Genomic DNA, 21,092 nt, shown 5'->3' on the forward strand with positions numbered 1-21,092 from the left:
TGGGAGAGACCAGGCCTTCACTCTCCTGCCACCCTCACCAAGGGAGGTCAAAGTGTTATCGAGGCTGTGATGATGAGCAAAGAGTGTGGTATTGTACTGCAGGACAAGAAGTAATGAGGCTAAGGAGATGAAAGACAGAGGAGCCAGCCAGCCAAGCCGCTTTCTGATGAATAGGATATTATACTAGGGAAGAAGCTGGCACTCTCTGAGGAGACAGAACTTCCACTGATTGCTCAACGCTGTCTGAACACTAGACAGCCTTCGGACAGCATGGTACCTTCTGAGCCTTGGGCAAGACCCGCCTTAGAAACAGCTCCTTGCCTTACATGTGACTCTTGAAGGTGTCATGGACCTGAGGGTGGGTGTTCATAAAGATGACGTGGCAGGCAGCTATCTTTAAGATTAGTTTTGAGCCACAGTAACATGCAAATATGCTTTTGCTCAAGCCACCAAATCCACCGAAGGGCAACACCACTAAGCTAGGAACATCAGGTTTGAGGGAGAACGGAATATAACATGGGTGTCTTCTTCAGAGAGAAAGAGGGGCAACAGGAAATTGGAATGGTGCAAAGCAAATTTCTCTAAACTTTTACTGACTCTGTGCTGTTTAGAAGTAAATTAGTTGGGGTGACAATACTTTTAGGGGCTTGAGGAAGCGAGAGAGAGAGAGAGAGAGAGAGAGAGAGAGAGAGAGAGAGAGAGAGAGAGAGAGAGAGAGAGAGGAGAGAGGAACATAGAGGTGTCCTTATCCCAAAGGTAGTGAAGAGTAAATTGTACACACTCAATCTTTTCTGATTTCTCCTATAGATATTTCCAAAACACCAGCCTTTAATCTCTCTCATCTACCAAATGAGTTGGTGCCAGATGCCACCAGATTCCACGATTCTGAAAACAAACTTTCTGATTATTTCCAAAATGTCTTTGGCCGGAGGCTACACAAAGTAACACAACAGAATTTTCTACTCATTTCACTGTCCAGAATCTGGCAATAGGTTGGTCCTTGGTGTTCTTTTTCTCTCATTCTTTTAAAATTCCCGCATCCAGCATTCTAAGCATTCAACAGTGCTCTCCAGCACTTTCTTTAGGTTTAATTATTAATAAGACAGTGTAATTTTAGGAAGGCAATGACAAGTTTGGGGGACTTTTAGATCAGTTGGCGGGAACTTGGTTAAAAAACCCAAGTGCACAATGATCAACTAATAGGAGGTAGCATCACGCGTTTAGAAATATTGACATAAAATCATCCCAATTTATCTGAAAGAAAAGGCAATGTCATTCCCAAGCCAGAGAGCAAATCTCGGGTGAGTTATGTGCTTACTGTGTTCTTTATTTCCTGTTATTCTGATTTCCGCTCTCTCGACTTGAAAGCACTTCCCTGTTCCTTGTCTCTCTATATCTAACCTTTATTTGAATTACAAAATGCTGGTCCTCTGAGGTCCTAGGTTGAGAATTCTGATAAAAACCATGAAAGGGAAGTTCTCCTGCCAGTACTTGCCACCCACTTGGCACAAACACAGGTTTGGACTTAGTGTGGGGAGTTACAAATCTCATAAATTTCAAAGACACACCCAACAGGACTCTGAAAACACTGCTCTAAACGGATGAACTCCGCACATCTGAACTATACCAATTTAACATCTATTTTCTCTGGAGAAAGAATGAGTTTTCCAGATGCTTAAAATCTATACTGAGTTCAGATTACATTGTAGGACTCTGATTGGTCACAATAGTTTAACTTTGTTATTGCTGATTTTTTTAAATGTCATCCTTTAGTTAACTTCCAAAAAGATATTACTGAAATAATGACAAGTTATGGGTTCAAGGCTCCTCACGTCTTACAGATTTTAAGCATCTCATCTGACTAACCAGCCTCCTTTAGTCCTGTGTGCCTTCCAGATTGCTACTGCATTTACCTATGCAAATTCACTAATCAGCATAACTTAATAACTCTTAAAAATTGCATAGTGTCAATCCAGTTCAGAAAAGTGGTAGTGGGTGCTACATCTTCTTCAGGTAGAGAGCAAGTGCTAGGAACGGTATACTTAGGATGCACACGTCCTGTGTCTTAGAACACCTACTCAGAGAACTGCAGACACGAATGAGAAAAAGCGTTTACAAGGCGACTGAGCACCACATGTGTTGATCTGTGGCTGCTCAGCTCAAGATTCCGGCTACATTCTCCAAGTCTGGTGTGTACCACTATTCCTGTGCCGTCCTTTCTCACATAACCTTACCGTACCATCAAGAATTAGTTACCGACTAGGATTGCTGTGTTGTCATATTAGCTAATGAAACCGCAGCACCTAAAAGCTAAAACATAGCCTTGCATCTCAGAAATCCTATGAAAAAGTTAGATAGCTCAAGCAGATTTTGTCAAAATTCGGCTTTTGGTGCTCATAACTATTAATGTTAATTAAGTCATAACAAGAGCTATCATCATTCGTTATTTTCTGGCTTTAACTATTTCTAGTTTTCATATTTTAGTACTTTTTTAAAAAGTTAAAATATAATTATATCATTTCCTTCCTTCTCTTTCCTCCCTGCAGCCCCTCCCATTTCTCCTTGCTCCTTCTCAAATACAAGGCTTCTTTTTGTACTATTGTTACATATGTCATGTATTTTATATATCTACACACACACATATGTGTGTGTGTGTATATATACATATATATGTATACACACACACACACACACGCAAGAGCATACATACAACCAGCTGAGTCCATTTAGAGATACTTGAAACTATATGATTCCAGGGCTGACCACTTGGTATTGGATAGCCAGTTAAGGGACTCGCTTCTAAAGAAAACTAATTTTCTTGCTTTCAGCATTCCTCAGTTGGCTATAGTTCTTTGTCCAGTGAGATTTTCCTGATGTGTTTATCTAACGATTCTTTATCAACAAAAAATTGAGAGTCAAATACCAGGATAAGAACCTGAATGATCAGAGAGGAGGAGGCAGAGAAGCCCTCCTATCTTCCATCCAAAAGGCTGAGATCCTCTCTCAGCCCTGCCTTACTACATCCTGTCTATTGGTCCTCAGTTCTCCGAAACCTCTATGGTTAATTTTGGTCGGCTAGCAGCTAACTCTGCCCTCTGATTCAAAGCAAACTTTATTGTCAGAATGCCATCAAAACATCCCACCACATTCTCCCCCTTCCCGTTAGCCTGTCCGCTGGCCCCGTCTGTGTTGAGGGCTTTGTTGCACAGCCATGCTTGCTGAGGTATCCCAGTGGTGCTTCCCCATCATTTCTAGGGGAAACAATCTCTCAGCAGGTTTCCTGTGTCCGCTGGCTCTCACACATTTTAGTAATCTTATGAATGAAACAGGAAGATTAAAGAAATAGTAGAAAACAAACTCAAAATAGATTTGGTCATTTATTTTTCTATTTTCTCGATCTAAATGTAATAAACTGCTTGTGAGCTGGCATACAATGTGGAACGTATTTGCCTTATGAATAGGAATTTCATATAATTTTGTGGGTATTCTTGGGTTTTGTTGCTTTTGACTGTATCTCTTATATTTGTATCATGAAAATCCAAAATACCAAAGACATTTTGGGAACAATTTATAGATTCTAATTGTTTGGAAGAGGTGGGTGTTCATGTCCTTTGCTTTCAAAATATTTGAAATTTTGGATTTACAAACACTAGTCAGACTTTTCGTTTGAGTTAAATTTCATATCATTTGCTTATTTCCAATGACTTTTGGCAGATTCTTTTGTTAGCATTTGTGTACTTGTGAAGTATGTCATAATATTTGGTCTCCAGGAATCATTAGAGGCGAGAAAATACTACCACATCTGCTACAAAATTGGGATGACCAGGCTTTTGTTGTAAAGATACTACATGGTAAAATTCTTCCTCTCAAATGACCCTCTGAATGAAGTTGTCATTTTGTTTTTCGAGACAGGGTTTCTCTGTGTAGCCCTGGCTGTCCTGAAACTCACTCTGTAGACCAGGCTGGCCTTGAACTCAGAGATCTGCCTGCCTCTGCCTCCTGAGTGCTGGGATTAAAGGTATGTGCTGCCACCGCTCATTGAAGTTGTCATTTTTATCCAGATATATAAATTGTTTATCCACTGAACTTTGTGCTTGAGAAACTAAATTGAGGGCATCAGGGGTGAAGACTCAAGTCTGTAGACTAACTTATGTGAACAATTTCACCATCATGTTCTATTTAGCACATCAGGGGTGAAGACTCAGTCTGTAGACTAACTTATGTGAACAATTTCACCATCATGCTACATTTTTCTTTTAGTTTAACAAGCTTGAACTACCTTTTGACTATTTTAATCTTTGTATCATTTAGAACATAAAATTCTGACTGCAGAGGTATTATACATTGTATTACTCTAAGCCTTCTTTAAAGGTGATATAATATTTATGGGTACCACTGTACAAAACTATGCAAGTATGTAATAGTATATTTATGTCATCTTCCTTCTGTGTTCTTACTGTGCCATTTGGTATGGTAGTTAATACAATAGTGCTACAATAAGTGTCATATTATTTTAAATGTGTGAAGGCATCTAAAAAGGGAACTTTTAAAATTAAAGAAATTTAACTCAAGATTATCTTTTCAACATGTAATTCTAAGATACTATCTTCTCAACATGTAATCAACACAAAATGATGGAAAATTGTTTTCATTCATTTTTATTCTAAATCGCTGGAAGTGCATGTGTATTTTGCACTTGTGATCTCCGTTTTGATGAGCTCCATTTAAAGGCTCAGTAGTCACACATAGCTAGCGGATACCACATTAAATGGCAGGCACAGTCTAGAATGCTTTCGTTATTTTATTTTAAAAGACATGTTGGTGAGACTTACTGAAAATAGAGGCCATGATTTTGGAAGAAAGAAAGAAAGGGGGTATATGGGAGGGTTTGAAGGAAGAAACAGGAAGGGAGAAATGATGTGATTATATTATAGTCTCAAAATAAAAGAAAGAAAAACATTATTAGCTTTTGGAGGGGGAAGGTATTAAATTTATTGATAAGAATAAGACAGTTTCTAGAATGCCAAATCATAGAAAATTTTTCAAGATATGAAATGAGAAGATCATTAAAGTTCCAGAGTCTACTTTAGTTTGTAAAGTGTTTAAGAGATCCTCTGACAATTGGAAGAAAATAAATTTGGTTCTCTGTAACTTTTCAACAAACAAAGGAGTCCAATATTCTGTGGTGTATATCAAGCACAAGTCATTTGCACAGTTGAGTTCTTTCTCATATGCATGCTACCAAACCAATTTCTTTATTTTAGAGCAACTATCACCAGTTTTCAGTAAATAATGTAAGATTCATCTTCCTTGACTATGTTTTCGTAATTATATTCATCACATGACATGTTGTCCTTCACATATACACTGAATAGTCTGCAAAGTTCTTGATATATTTTGGTTGTTATTTTCATGCCATTCTAGTTCAGTCTACAAGAGGATAAAGTTTTCGATTTAATAAAATTCATTAGACCATTTTGTTGGAGAGCATTTGTTTTAATGGATAATTGATGTACCTAATGGAAAGGTATTGTCCAGTCTGTCCCCCTCAGAGGCCACTGTCTTCACTGTGTCTCCTCACACAACCAGGGTGACCTACCCAGCATTCCTTCTGTGTTAAGGAGGCTATTTAAGCACCATGGGACAGTCATTTAGTTAAAATTAGGACATAACTCTTGCTCAGCCATCATCAGAGAAGTTTCCTCCTACAGTAGATGGAAAAAAAACAGAGACAACTGGACAATGTGCAAAGAGTGAGAGACCTTGGGACACTGAGTCCTAAATGGGATGTCTCCATGAAGCTTCTTCCCTTAGAGCTCAGGGAAGAGAAGGTGGAAAGATTGGAAGAGCCAGTGGGATGGAAGACACCAAAGACACAAGGCCTTCCAGACAACAGGGCTGATGCACAGAGGAACTTGCAGAGCCTATGGAAGCAGGTGCAGCAATTGCACAGGTCCAAGCCAGATAGAGCCCCATCTCTGAGGGTTGTCGGTGGACATGATCTCCCATCCCTAATCAAAATGCTGTCTCCAGTTGACAACCACTTTCCAAGGAAAAAGTATGTTTCTTTAATGGAGTCTCACTCGGTATACAAACCCCACTCAGTGACAGACCCCATGCCTAGCAGCAGACTGCTGATGCCATACACACTCAAGGGTATGGTAGTTTGGGAGATTTTGTTTGTGTGTTTCGTTAATGCTTTCTCTGGGCTTTTTTTTAACCTTATAAGTCTTTTGCTTAAATGTTATGGTTTCAAATGTTGTGTTTTTATGGGTTTTCTGTGTGTGAGTTATCTGCATTTTTCCTGCCTGTTTTCTAAAGAGAGTGAGAAAGGAAAGAAGGTATAGAGTTGGGTAGGTGGGGAGGATCTGGAACAAGATTAAGGAAAGGAAATCATGATCAGAATATATTGTATGAAAGGTAAAATCTATTTTCAATTTTAAAAAAGTCAAAAAATAAAATAAACTTAGGACATGCTACAGTCTCATCCTTTCTTGGATAGCAAACTCTTTTTGACCTCAAGTGAAGTATTTCTTCCTCTTCTATAGTAAGAGAAATAAAGTCAGAGGTTGAAAGGATGGACACACACACACACACACACACAAAGAAAAACCCACATTTTCTTAATGTATTTTCATTTATTTTCAAATTTTATTGCATGTCCTGGCAAACAAAAGTGGCTTATAGATTTGCCTCAGGCTCACCATAGCCCGGAACACAAAATACCAAAAGACAAGCAACTGAAGCCGTAAAAAAAGTATCATGTCTATAAGAAAGTACATTTTGAAAAAACATTAATAAAGTATATAAAACATTTGACATTTGCTTATTTTTGTACAATTATAAAAATAAAAAACCCACATATTTTTCATATTCAACATCCCACATATATATTTGGGGGAAAATCAAGCAAACAAAAGCTAAATTGATGAAGAAAGAGCATCCCACTTTCTCTCCTCTTCACTTCATCCCCAAGCAAAGGAATCCCATTCTCCAGTGAGTCATCGAGCAGACATCTGTTCTCCACACCTTTCACCGCAGCCTTGGCTGCTCACACACCTCAACACCGGTGTGAGGAGAGGAACTGTGCCTACCTATGGCTAATGGCCAATGCCAAAATCATCAGATACAGTACAGAAATTTCAGAGTTCCTAGTGCCACCTAAATAGTGCTGAAATGCCTCAGAGTCCCCAGTGCCACCCTAACAGTGCTAAAACAGCCCAAATGCTCACAATACCCAGGAAGCCACTTGTCTTCCTGACCTGGCCAAGACATAACTTCATTCTCCACCTATTGAATTTGCAAAGCTGTGAGCTTGTTACAGAAATTAATAATGTTTATCATTATTTAAACACAACAAAAGGTTGAAATTAAGGACTCATTCTCTTTAGCATACAAAATTAAAAAAATTAAAAAACAACTTTCCCTTCCCCCCATCTTACAATTAAGGTATCATGTCGTATTTGACACTGTATTCTCACTAAATGGCATTTTTTTGCAAAAAAAAAAAAAAAAAAAAAATAGAAAAACAGTAACAACAAAAAAGTTTCAGCTGTGGTTCTGGAAAACCCAACTATCCCAAAGAGAAAACCAAAACAAGCAAAAACAGCATAGTATGCAATTTCACACACGCACATACACAATATAAGATTTTCTGGTGAAATCCATACATTACATTTCAGAGGCGTATTTGCCCATTTGCACTTTAAAATAAAAATGAGTTCTCATGCACAATGAATGGCAGCCCTTTACCAAAATAGATGGGAGGGTTGTAGAGCTCATTAGCATATACATAACACAAGTTTTAGATCCGGAAGAAAGAGATTTGTCTCAAAATGTTTCCAAAGCATCTAGGAGGAACACTAACTGCTGCGTACTTTCACAAAGTGGAAAACAAGTCTGTGTTGGTGTGCCTTAAACAGTTTTAGTGAAAAGCGTTTTCCTTGATTTGTGGACATTTCTGTGTCTACGCATAGCCTGGAAGGAGCTGGGTGGAAAACTGGATCTTCAAGCCTGCTTTCCAAAGCAATGGAGCTTTGGTAGTTCAGAAGAAAATAACAGTAGCCCAGCTCATGGCACATGAAAACTGCATGCCTAAGTTTGGATTTTCCAACCCACTACTCTTATTTTAGGCCTTGAAGAGAGGTAAACTAGTCTCTGCATGCAGTGTCTTATGGATAGGAAAGTCCTTAAAAGGTGTATTTCCCAAGCATCACTCCATGCTTCAAAAGGAATGTAAATTCATAGTTTGATGGGACATCTTTCTTTTTTAGTGGAGATTCAGTATTTTTGAGTCATGCTTGTTTATCCTGAATATTCCTAATAGGTACTACAACTTCCCATAAAAACTATTTAATTTCCACTCATCCTGACTAATTGGCCTAAATTCTTACAAAAGCAGTGAATGTGTATTTTACTTGATCAGCCTAGTAGGGAAATTTACTTTTAAGGCTACTCTAATGGCAGCAAATATTTTCCTAATAAATACTAGAGTGTTGGGCCTTAAATTTCAAGGGGCCATTGCTATATTTGGCTATATCCCATCAGATATTTGGAATGGCTGACTTGGGCCATTTAAGAATTTCCAGAATAAACTGCATTCCTCATTCTCAAACAAAAGCAGGAGAGATTGTCCTTTCCTATAACATGTGACAAAGTGAACATGAAATTTTGCTTGTAATAGCCACAGAGTGAATCAGCCTAACTGGGATGGACACCAGTAACATAAAATATACTGACAGAGAAAACTGTGTACATATATACAGCTTTACCTCATAGTGAGCAATGGTAAACACGCTGGATGTATCCATAGGTTTGATGTGCTAAATGCTAAACGCTAAACATCCAAAGAACCAAGAGGACCTGTACATCACTGTTACTCACATAGACCACTCAACTCTAGATATCTGTCACCATACATGATACCCCTGAGTAAGGGGGTACAGATCAGTCATCCAAAACAAACAAATTTCAAAGAAGTTGATAAGTGCAACTCAATTTCCATTAAATTACATTTAAACAATACTCAATGCCCCCACCCAAAATATATATTGTATATTTATATATTTATATTTATATATATATAGTCTTAGACTATAAGGCTGAAAATGCTTTATAAAAGTCAATGAGAGTTCTCCACTGCTTAAAGAGACCCGCTGCTTCTTTGCTAACTTCTATCTAGCAATGACAACGCATCCTACAAGCAAGAGTTTGGAAGGCTTAAAGCCAGAATCAGAATCAAGTAACAGGTCAGACTTTAGGCGACAGGCCGCCTCTTACTTCTCCGTCCCTTTAGAAACCAGACTGAGAAGGAAAATCAGAAGAGCTAGCAAGAATGCTTTGAAGATCAAGCAGATGTGCCCTGTTGGGGCTGGGAGGTGGAAGAAGACGCAAAGAGCCCAGCAATGGCCGCTCATTCCCCTTCCTCTTTGATCCGCTGCTGTTTGTTGCGACGGGAATCCATGTCAAAGTTGAAGTCATTCCATTCATCACGGGGTGGGAAAGAGATGGTCTGGCGGAGAGTAAAGCGCACAGCATCAATCACGCGTTCACCACGGGTCTCACTGGATCCCACACTGACTGTAGAGGCGCCGCTTGGGGTCCTCAGGAGATGCGGGGGTGAGGAGAAGTCGTGCAGCTGCCTGTGGTCCAGGATGCCCTTCCAGATGGCATGTCGGAACTGCTCAGGGATCTTCAGACTTGCCAAATCCTGTGCAACAGGAAGGAGGCCAGGCATTATTAGAAGGCAGACACCTAGACTTTTATCACATGCTGTTTTTCATTCCTTGGTAATTTGGCTTAAATGATCTGAATTTATTATCACTAACTTGGCAAATAAAATTAGCTTTCTGACAGTCTTCCATATGTTGTTACTGAGAACACAGGTAGGACCCTGCTGTGTTACATGTGGTATGGACAATTCACTTGTTCTTCATTGACCTCAACTTCTCCATGTGTAAAATAGTGTAGACAGTAGTTAAATAAGAGAGCAAAAAATCTCAAGAAGAAATGTAAGATTCTCCATGAATCCAATCTATAGGGCTTTAGCCACCAGAAGAAAGGTATTAATGGAGTGTCACTAACAGTGGGGGAGGAAGGGAAAGATTTCTAATAGGGATTGAGAGTTTCCTATGTGCCAAGCACCAAACTGTTTAGTTTATATTCATAATCCTATTTAATCCTGAAATTAGTGCTGTCTATTATTTTAGCTATTTTATGGATAGAAAAAAATGGAAGATTAGGTTAACAAGCCTTGAAGTTATATAACAAGGTAAATAAATTGTGAAATTAGGAAGAGTTTTTGAGCCTCAAATTATCCTATGGACCAAAAAGTCTTATGGTGTGTAGATAAAATACATCAACATGCACAGTGGTTGTGTCTATGCACTATGGGAGGGACCAGAGTCTTAAGTAGGTGTGGTCCATGTCTTGCATTTATTGGCCCTAGTTTGTTTAATATGTTTCAATTCAACAAAGCAGCAAGGTGGGCAGGAAGAAGCTTGGCAGATGGAACCTGATCTTAGTTGTCCTACTTGGATGCATTGGGTACAATTGCTTCTTTGCATTTTAGATACTATGGGCTCATAGGCAAGTGTGGGTATGATGTCATATAAATTCGAAAACACGCACTATAATGTTTATCATTTATATTATGAACTCAGTTTTGCCTCTGAAGATACCCACTGTATTCAAATTCTCTACCAGAAAGGGACACTAAAATAACAGACTACTGCAAAGACACAAGAGGTGTCTGTTTCCAGAAATGAGCACAAAGATGCTGAGGGGAAGATGAGAAAATCAAGTAGCTTTCCAAAATTTCCCAACTCAGAAATCTGCACCATGCTGTCATATTGTCTCATTATATGGGTTTCAGACCATCACAGCTACCCTAACTTCTTCTGTAGTAGAAGAAAACATTGTAAAGAAGACAGTCCACAAATAGATTAAGTTAGCATGCCCTATTACTTCTTGCATTCTTTATACCTCTGAAACTCTGAATGAGCCCAAGATTCTTTGTAATCTCAGCACCACTACCAGGCGACACCAACAGAGAAAGATTTGCGGGAAGCACCTGTGAACATTAATGGCTGCAGGAGAATCCTGGAGCTCCCCACAGGGGCCAAGTCTATAACTAAATATTATGTAAAGACCTAGGGAAGCATCGGACTCCCTGTTCCACCACATAGGACTCCACTACAGGTGTTTCTCAAATACAGGCCTGCTCTGTTTTCATCCACGGAGAAACGTGGTTTTAAGGCAATCCAAGTCCGGTTAAAACTTACTCAAAGTGTTCTTTATAAGTTTTTACCAGGGGTGACTTTTGGAGTTGGGAGGGATGGGCGTAAGGCAGCATGGTATACGCTGCTCTATAGGGCTGGGGCATTCTCATGCCGCAGGGGCATCTCTAGCATCGGTGCTCAAGGAGGGAAGGAGTCCCTACCACAGAAGCAGCAGCAGAGGCAGAGACCATCTCTTCCCATCAGTCCAAAGTGCCATCTGGAAGCTAGAACAGAGGGTAGCAAATGCCAAAGAGAGCAGCAGAAGGCAGCTGAGGAGGGAGGAGGAGGATCAGGTCGCTGAAAATGCAAACGAAGTAGCTCCCACGTCACAGAAGCCCAGGAAATGGGGTGGAAAGCACGAGAATGTTCCATCACATACAGCTTGTTTTAAAGACTATCCAAACGAGAGGGGTTAACTGAGGCCCAGAGAGGCAAAGTGACAGCCTCGAATGTCATTCCTACTAAAATCCATGCCCAGGACTCAAACTTATGGCCAGTAATCATTCCTGATGATAGGGGCAAGGAGTTGGGCTGACAGATTTACAAATGAATGCAGGATCATACGGTACTGAAAGGCACAGTTGACTCATCCTTAAAGCCCTACTTTAAGGATAGGTGGGATAGGCCAGTGAAGAGGGTCACAGGCTAGAGATTTATGGCCAGGCTTATCTTTATGATTCCACCATCAACTCATCATGGCCAACGACAGTTTTGTCATTTCTCTGTATGTATAAATGAGAATCACACTATCTCCTTGCTCTCCTCCTTGGTGATTGAAATTGACTAATGAGAACATTTTAACCAGTCTTTGACAAGCCTCACTATGCTGCCTAAGCAGGTTGCAAACTTCTGAGCTGAGGTAATCCTCCTGCTTCAGCCTCCCAGTTACTTGGTTTCAGCCACCTGTCTTAAGACTAAAATGTCTTGATTGTACACATTCAATACTTTCTTTCCCATTTGTACACACTTGGGTGCAACAAGCCACAGCTTAACAATCAGGCTTAGTGATTGCTGAGCTTCTAACCTAGAGAATTTTTCTGACAGGGTTATAGTTTCATCAGAATTAAAACAAAGTTTAAAACGAGCGTGGATGGAACTACAAGGTGTATGTCCCGGAGGCGGAAAAAATGAAGAAATTTTACTGTAGAGAAAAGTCTAACAGTTACTTACATCCATGGAGTAATGCTCAATCTGATAGATGGTGGTCAGCCCCTGGGTCGTGAAATAGTCCAGACATGATGAACAGCCCAACCTTGCTAAGAAACTGCAGAGGGAGGAGGGAAGAGGAAGGAGGAAACAGAAAAAGAAAGTTCACCCCAACTGCATTGGCGAGGTAAAGGAAAACCCAACATTTTGCCCTTGGATGCCTTGCATAAGAGACTGGGGGCCAAGGAAGTATGTGGGGGCCTTAGGTTTGAGGTTTGAGGACTGTTAGAAACTCGAACTTTAGGTAAACTGACGACAAAAATCAAGTGTAAGCATTCTAGAAGGCGGTGATTTTTCAGTTGGTGATCTGAGGTAGCCTAAGGTTTTGTACAAATGCAGCAGGAGCCATCGCAGGGGGTACAGGCGCAGGGTTCAGTGGTCAGGTCCCCAGACCCCTTGCCTCCTGGATCATCACATCAAATTGGGAATCTCTATATTTACTACTTAGTGTTTGTGGGCTTCTTAGAATGCTTTAGACAGTTAAAACATTGGAGGCTAGTACTCTAGAATATCAATACTTCTTAATGTATGTCCTTAAAACACAGATATTCCTCTTTGTGGTGCTAGCCTGAGATTGGTGATGTCACTATCATCCCAGGGTCAACGTCTGCCGAGCTAAGCCATGTAGCACACCATCTCTGTGGCTAAAATTACACACGGACAAAACCTACTCTACCAGCAGCCAAAGGATCAATGTATGCTTCCCTGGAAGCAGAGGACATGCCCTAAGCATGGAACATGGAGCTGCTTGTGCCTCTGTGAGAAACACCTTTTACATTTTGTTAGTGTCTGTCCACAGGAAACTGTCTTCTCTATAGTGGCCCCACTTCCCAGCAGAGTGGCAGAGGTTCTTCAAATTACAGATTTTTGCTAATATTAAAACTTTTTTTTTTATAGACATCCAACTCCAAAATTATGGTCCCATGGTGGCTAAGAGCTATGAGGCCTAGAGAGCAGGAAAGGGAGCAGGATAGCCAGTTTATGTCCCTTTGGGGAAACCCAGCCCTGAGCACCAACTTATGGGCCACAACTGACCTATAAAAACAGGAGGCAGGAGAAGGGAATAAACGAAGACCGTGAAATGGGTCTGAAACCTGTGTGCATACATACACACGTTTTCACTTTCCCCACACTGGTTGGAGGCATTCTCGATAGAGCTATGCTCGCCACCCTGTGGATCACACTCTACTTCCTGAAGTCACGAGACAGCGTCCTTTCTTCTCAACCGTCTTACCAGCTTCGCCAGTGTCCCCCCACCACCCACAGACGCCTAGGCCCGGCCCCCAGAGCCCGGGGTGTGTGCACTCACCTGACAATGCTGCAATCTGTGGGGTACGGAGGTGGGGGGGTGCAGTGGGAGGTGGAGGGCATGGAGAGCGGGGGAGGGAGGGCTTGGGTGGGGCTGAGTCCATTCATGTCTCCAGCCATCGGCATGTGAGTGCCCATCATAGGAACTGAACAGAAGCAGGAGGAACAGAAAGGGTTACTAGGTTATCATTTCCCAGCGTCCCAGGGGTCTAGCTTGCCTTGTTGAGTGTTACCAGAAAGCCATGGGGTGTTTTGTTTTGTTTTTGTTTGTTCGTTTTTGTGGGGAGGGGTGGCCTAATTTCTCTCTATCCCTTCACACACTCTATGCCTAGTCCAGCAGAATAGAATCAGAACTCCAAACTAATTAGAGCTTTCTGGACCTTTGTTCTCTTTGGACTCTCTTCTCACCCATTTTTTTTTTTCTTCTAATTGTTCTTTTCTCCTAAGTTGATATGTTTTTCTCCTTCTACTGTCCAGCATGGCTATATTTCAGTTTCTCTTGCTGCACTCATCTCCTGTAGCACACAGACTAGCTGTTATCACTGTTTCTGTCCCCGCAGACATAGCACACTTCCTGGTACAGTGAGATGCCCAAAAGCTTATACCGAGAGAAACGTTAACCAATGCGTGTCCATAAGGTCTGTTTGGAAACAGGAGGACTTACTATGGTATTCGTTTGGGAACTTTATGCCTAGTGAGAAAAAACACAATTCTAGATTCTACCTCTGCTACACAATCCACTTGAATTCACCGATATCACCAACACTTTGGGCATTTTTCAAAACCATGAGCTTCAAGCATTCACTGACACTGCCCCCTACTCAAAAAAAAAAAAAAAGTTTAGTACTAATAAAATTTATGAAACAAATTTTGCTTTCTGGTCAAAAACTAGGGCAATAATTTATCTAGAACATTAGAATATAATTTGCATCTGCTTTAGTAACCAGAAGAGTGGCTCAGGGAAAGACCCCTGCTGTGATGCAGTCAGCTGCAAAGCACAGTCCTGAAGCTTCTTCATCTACTTCCCGACAGACTTCTCTGAGTGCATCAGAGAACTGTGTACTAGAAATGAAATGTAAATGACTGAAAGTCGTGTAAATGTAAAACGCTGCTGTTGCCACCACTATCTTGTCCTTTGAACAAGCAGGGATATTTTAATTATGTTACAAGAAAGAAAATCACATTGGGTGGCTTCTCTTTGCACTGTCAGGTTTGGGACCTCAGGGAGGATTACCAGGAGAGAGCAGTCTGTTGTAAAGTCCCTGTTGTCATGCTACTTCACACTGAAAACTCAACAGGTTCCCTCAGCTTCTTTCAGATTGGCTGGGCTTTCCAAAGAAAAGGAAGCCCAAAGGTTTGGTCCCAATCATTCGGGATTTTGAAGGACTAGATGGTAGGTCCTTGTTTTTTTCATTAAGTGGGAATTTTAGCAACTATGCATTCTCTCTATTCCTGATATTATTTATCCTTCTACATTCTTACTATTCTTTATTTCATTCAAGTGTCTGCATCCCGTTTGCTAGACTTACTTATAACAAAGTAAATCTGTTTATAGAAAAGCTACGTGCCAATTATCATCTATTTTGCACTGTATTTTATATCTATGCCTTGTTACTATGAGGAATTTGTATGTGTACAGAAATAAAGGGGAAACTGTTATGGATTGATTCCCTGCTTACGGCATATGGAATGAAGTAAAATGCTAAATGTGTGGGGTGATCATTTTAGAGACAGAGAGCAGCAGAGCAAAGAACTAATTTGTTTGCAGTTGCACAGCTAATTTTGCACGAGTCCAGAGGAGGATCAGTTGTTACACTGCTTTCTGTCTAGCACATCACACTCTTCCCATCACCTCAGCTGTACTTCTTTTAGACTGTGTTGGAGGTGCTCAGTGGTGAGTCTCCGTCCAGGCTGGCAGAAAGTGAACTGTTCTCGTCTCAGAGATCCTTATCCCTCCTGAGGGAAGATCCTCACCCCACATCTGTCTCTATTAGGGTGTTTGGTGATGAAACCCATACCTCAAGAATGCGAAGTTAACTGTGAAAGCCGAGTCAGCCAACTGTGGTCCCCTCTGGCTCTATGGCACTTAGCTTAGGGAAGAACATTTTTGGCTATCCTAAAGCATCTTCTCCTGTACTAGCCCTGTTCATCCTTTGGCAGCTCAAGAGAGAGATGCTTACTGTTGGCTCCCATGCCCTCCGGCATGGTGGTAGGGGTGAGGGCGTTGCGCTGCTGTGGGTTGATAAGCTGGCTCACGGAAGGCAGCTTGTTCATGCTGTTCATTTTGTTCAGAGGTGGGGAGCTGTTACCATATGAAGACTGAGACTGCATCGAGGTCCTAGGAACACAAACATGGGAATGATGGTCAACGTGGGACACCGAAAGGCAGGACCAGTCATTTCCAACAGGTCTGGGATTAAAACCTGGCCTTGAACTATGTATGTACCAGATACTCCTCATGGTTAATGACCTAGAGTCCTAACCAGGGAGGGACTGCAAAGCCGTCACAAAAATCATTGTTTTCTGGACAGTACATATAGAGTGTTTAACATCTCATTTGTGAGAGGAAATATATACACACTTCTTTTCTTCTATTGCTTCCTCCATTTTCTTTCTTTCTCTTGTTTTTCAACTTAAATAAGTCTTAATAACCAGGAAAGAGAGGAAAGAACTGAGCGAGGCACACAGGCTGATAAAGACCAGAAAAACACTAAACTCAGTTTGCAAACGAAGCCTTCCATTTACAACCTTCCAAGCCATTTGGGATGCACAGAAAATACCCGAAAGAGTCAATCATTGGAGGCATTTGACAGCACACCCTAATGTCCCACAAATACCCCCAAGATATAAATACACTTCCTCAGCTAAGATGAGCTGTGAGAACACCCAGTGCATGCCAAGAGCAGTTCTATGTGGGAGAACCTTAGAATCCAAGCCACTGTGGTGTTGATTTTCTATAAGTCTTGTGTGTGTGTGTGTGTATGTGTGTGTGTGTGTGTGTGTGTGTGTGTGTGTGTGTGTGTACAAATCTAGTAGTTATATAAAAGCTATAGCCATGTAATCAATAGATATAGCCACGCACCCTTGCTGTCTGAGATACACTGTTAGTAGGAGGAAATTTGAACCACAATGTTTTTCCTCTTTTAGAGGCTCACAGAGTAGTGACTCTAACAGGGATAACAATCCCTCACTCATTATAGGGCTGAGATAAAAACTGAAGAGGAGCTAATAAGGACCAGCTGTAGAGACTGTACAGTGAGGAATTGCTGACTGTAGAATGGGGATTTTGCTTTGAGTGCGTTTCTAACCTATGGTGGGAAAAGCTCTCCTTTACAATTCATCAAACAACTAATCAATTTTGCTTTGTTCTGATTTGCCTCCTTTCTACCACACCCATATTCTCATAGATATATTAAAAGACATATTTAAATTTTTTATGTGTGTTTTATTTTCATATGTGTTTGTGAGGGATATCAATATCGAATACTTTGTAAAATTAAAAAAAATTAAACGATGGCCTTAAATATTTATACTTTAGGCAATTTTTGAAGATACACTGAATTCCCCATAGTTACTAAAAGCAGGAAGCCTGGTTTCTATATTAGTGCAGAGCACTAGCCAGGGTAAAGCAAACAATATACTCTACAGTTATTTATGTAAACTATGAGGATTGGACCATTACTTTTTGTTCTCTTTAGCCCTTTTCAAGTGGTACGAACAGGCATCATGTAATAAATTTCTCCTCCTCCCCCAGTTATGAAACACCTCAGGATACCTGGCTGACTTTCACCCATGTTTGAATGATTGCCACGGCTATGGGGCATGTCCTGCCACAGTATGGAAGCCCATGGTGAACAGATAAGTATCATTAATGTTTGAAGAATGAGTGAATATGAAACTCTAAGAAAACAAAATGCCCAAATGCCCAGTTCCCACTGCTAGATGAATGGATTGAGAATAGAAATGAGTCTCCTGGTACTTAGCCCTTGAATTTTTTTTTGTTTTCTGGGGACATGCCCCCAGAAACAAAATGATGGTGGGTAACAAGTTTGCAGGATCAAGAAATTGTTGAAATACTAAGATAAATGTAAAAGGCCCAAGTAGGCAAGGAGCAATGACTATGTAAAGGGAATCTACCAGCTACCAAGCAATTCTGAGTCCACACAGCCGCTGTGTTCCAGGAACCTGATGGGTAGTCGGCATATTCAGAAAGTCCATAACTCAGTCCAGGGAAGCACAGAGTAAAATAGTAGGAAGGTATTAGCAGCTGCTGCTTCTCCACCTGTCTTGGGCAGCCATAATGTAGCTAAGAGTTAGTCACCCAGGTTCCAGATACAGATAGGACAGTTAACTTGAAAAGACTCCATGTTCTTCTCCATCTCCTCAAGTAGGTGGACATATAGCCAAAACTAACAATAAGAATAGTTTTAACCATTAATAACCACAAACAGGAAGATAAAAGTACATTGACAAACTTTACATTTGTCCCTGGACTTTCAGTAACAATTTATTGCTATTTTCTATATCCTGTTAAAACATATGGTCATTACTTTTTTTACTACCTTATTAGCTAATTGATTATGTTTCACTATAATCAACTTAATTTTAGGAAGATACACTGGAAACAGCAGATGAACAGAGAAGGAATCTGAATTTTGGAGCCAACCAAAATGTTTGTTTCCTTCTAGATATGAGATGAATATATGAAGTGACCAGATTTAATCTCAGTCTCCCCTGAGCCTCATTTTCCTAGGGCAAGCCTTAGGCTTTTCTCTGTGAGAGTGCCTATGGCATCTGAATGAGTTCATGTGAGAGTTCTGGACATTGTCCAGTGTCTTACAGACACCCAAGATCTTCGTCCTTTCTTCCTTCTTATAGCTCCAAATGGTCAGTTTATATCCTTGTATTTTGTCAAGGGGTTGTAAGGCACCAACTTATGAATTTATAGGAAGAAGTGGCCAGAATTGACACAAGATTCTTAATTGAATAAATTTGGAAAATGATTTTGGATAACCTCAAACAGATCATAAGTCTTGAATGTACTCACTAGAACATGAAAGTGAGTTTTGTAGACATACAGACAAAGGTCACAGCACTGTGATCATTACTCACTCCACAATGTCTGAAATCGACAGCCATCACACACTTGGAAAAAAATGTGATCCTGGATTAAGTCAGAGCCAATACAAAGGTCCTGAAAAACAGCCAACCACTTGGCCATTACAAGTGCAATACCACGGTCCCTCAGTAAACAATCCCCCGTATGTTGGGGGACAATTGAAAAGAAAATAGAAGCTGTGCTGCATTGATGGATTTTTCCTACTTGTCCCTGTCCTTGTCACCTACCCCAGCCAAAGGTCAAACAACCCAAATGTGCTGACACCAGCGCTTGGCAGGAAAACAGAGTGTGGTTTCTCTGAGGCCATTTCTGTGGAGATTTATGAGTTTTCTGGGAACTGGGTATTATAGAGATACAGACAGCTAAATCTCCTGTAGTTGTAGTCTAAATCAAAGTCACAGTTTTTTATTTTTTGTTTTTTCTTTCATTTCTTTTCAGTGGTGGCAACTGAACCTAGGTCTTTAAACATGTTATCAAATTTTCTACCACGGATCTCATTTGTCCACAGATCCCAATTCTTTGTCTTTAACTCTAAAACCATAAACTTCCATGTGCCTTGCTAAGAATAAAATTTAGAATTCCAGGGCTAGATGTGCCTTTAAATCAGTGGTTCTCAACTTGTGGGTCACGATTCCTTTGAGGGACACAAATATCAACAGATATCCTGCATATCACATTTTTACATTACAGTTCATAGCAGTAGCAAAATTACAGTTATGAAGTAGCAATGAAAATAATTTTATGGTTGGGGGGTCACCACAACATGAGGAACTGTGTTAAAAGGTCACAGCATTGGGAAGGTTGAGAACCATTGTTTTAAATGATCTGGGATTAAAAATCAGACATCCTGTTTCTGCCTCTCACGACTATGTGTGAAAGACAAACCTCATGATAAGTTCCAAGTTATGTCCACGGCCTTCTGAACCCTCCCTTGCTCCTTTTTCTTGATTTAAATCCCTTCATTATACTAACTAAACCTTTCAACTCAAATTTGGAGACACATCAACAAAATGTACTTGACCAAGCCATTTCTAGAATGCTGATTATAGAAAGGGGAAAAGAACAGGGAAGGGGAAGGCGCTCTGAAGATGATTGGAAAACAGGACGAAGTAGAAAGATGATTATAGCTGTCCTAAGTATTTCCCAAGAGCACCTCTCTCTGGGGCCTGCACTCTGGGTAATCTCGCCTCCAAAGACCAAGGGCAGCAAGAGTTCTTCAGAAGGCCAACGATAATACAGAAATATATTCCATCATTTTAAAAATACACATGAGTATAAAGGTTACTGAAGGTACATCAAAAATGTACATAAAAATAGGCTAAAAGAGAAAAATGTTTCTGAAAGAAATGACCAAAATCTAAGCACATTCTCTAATTCTTTAAGTTCTCATGACTCAAAGTTAGGAACTGAAATATGACAAGGACATCAGAACTTACTAATATGCTTTAATCTCTTGTTAAGATGTTTTTGTCTTATGTGTTTTTCTGCCACTTGCTTTGGTACATTTATAAAAACTTCCTTTGAAATAGTAACTACAATAACATAAAGCCCAAAATACACAGAAATTGAACCCCCCAAACTTAGGAGGTTGGCCCCACTCTAGATTACTGGCCAAATATTTGATAAAGCCCATGGCATCTAAACCTAATTATCTAATACGTTTGGACTTAGTTTAAATCTAATTAGTAAATTTGGTGATTTTAAATAAAGCTCAAAACCTGCTCAGATGCCTTTTGGCACTCTAGGATGTAAGTACTCACAGGGCTAAAATATGCTCATTTAGGCCAGTGTTTCTTAACCTGTGGGTTGTGACATTTTTGGGAGTGATGTATCAGATATCCTAAATATCAGCTATTTATATTATAATTCACAACAGTAGCAAAATAGCAAAGAAAAATTTTATGGTTGGGGGGTCACCACAACATGAGAAATTTGTATTAGGGGGCTGTAGCTTTAGGAAGGTTGAGAACCACTGACTTAGACATTGTAACTAATTTTTCAGAGTGATGCTTGGATATATCTTAAATAAAATTACAAAAAAAAAACAACAAAGAGAGACAGGACCACAGTGATGGCCCTGTCACTCTGACTACTTAGACCCACATATAGCATTTGCAGCACTTAAGATATGAGAATATACTGTACTGGGGGGAGCGAGAGAGACAGAAACAATAACTACA

At 40.3% G+C, this 21,092-nt stretch overlaps 1 protein-coding gene and 1 long non-coding RNA gene across 3 annotated transcripts in view; one reads left to right on the forward strand and one right to left on the reverse strand.

Moving 5' to 3' along the window:
- Window positions 1-7,495: 7,495 nt before the first annotated feature.
- Window positions 7,496-21,092, reverse strand: part of Tp63 (tumor protein p63) — an 89,707-nt gene continuing 76,110 nt past the window's right edge. For both annotated transcript variants that reach the window (XM_059276911.1, XM_059276910.1), the window contains exons 9-12: window positions 15,974-16,131; window positions 13,795-13,939; window positions 12,450-12,543; window positions 7,496-9,709 (exon numbers count right to left, since the gene is read on the reverse strand). In XM_059276911.1, the coding sequence (XP_059132894.1) occupies window positions 9,413-9,709; window positions 12,450-12,543; window positions 13,795-13,939; window positions 15,974-16,131 (694 nt within the window). In that variant the 3' untranslated portion in view covers window positions 7,496-9,412. The remainder of the gene's footprint in view (window positions 9,710-12,449; window positions 12,544-13,794; window positions 13,940-15,973; window positions 16,132-21,092) is intronic.
- Window positions 13,713-16,759, forward strand: LOC131922185 (uncharacterized). The gene is made up of 3 exons (XR_009382232.1): window positions 13,713-13,817; window positions 14,734-14,868; window positions 16,086-16,759. It is a non-coding gene; the product is annotated as an uncharacterized LOC131922185 (long non-coding RNA).

This window comes from Peromyscus eremicus, chromosome 12 (assembly GCF_949786415.1).
Source record: "Peromyscus eremicus chromosome 12, PerEre_H2_v1, whole genome shotgun sequence".
Classification (NCBI taxonomy): Eukaryota; Metazoa; Chordata; class Mammalia; order Rodentia; family Cricetidae; genus Peromyscus; species Peromyscus eremicus.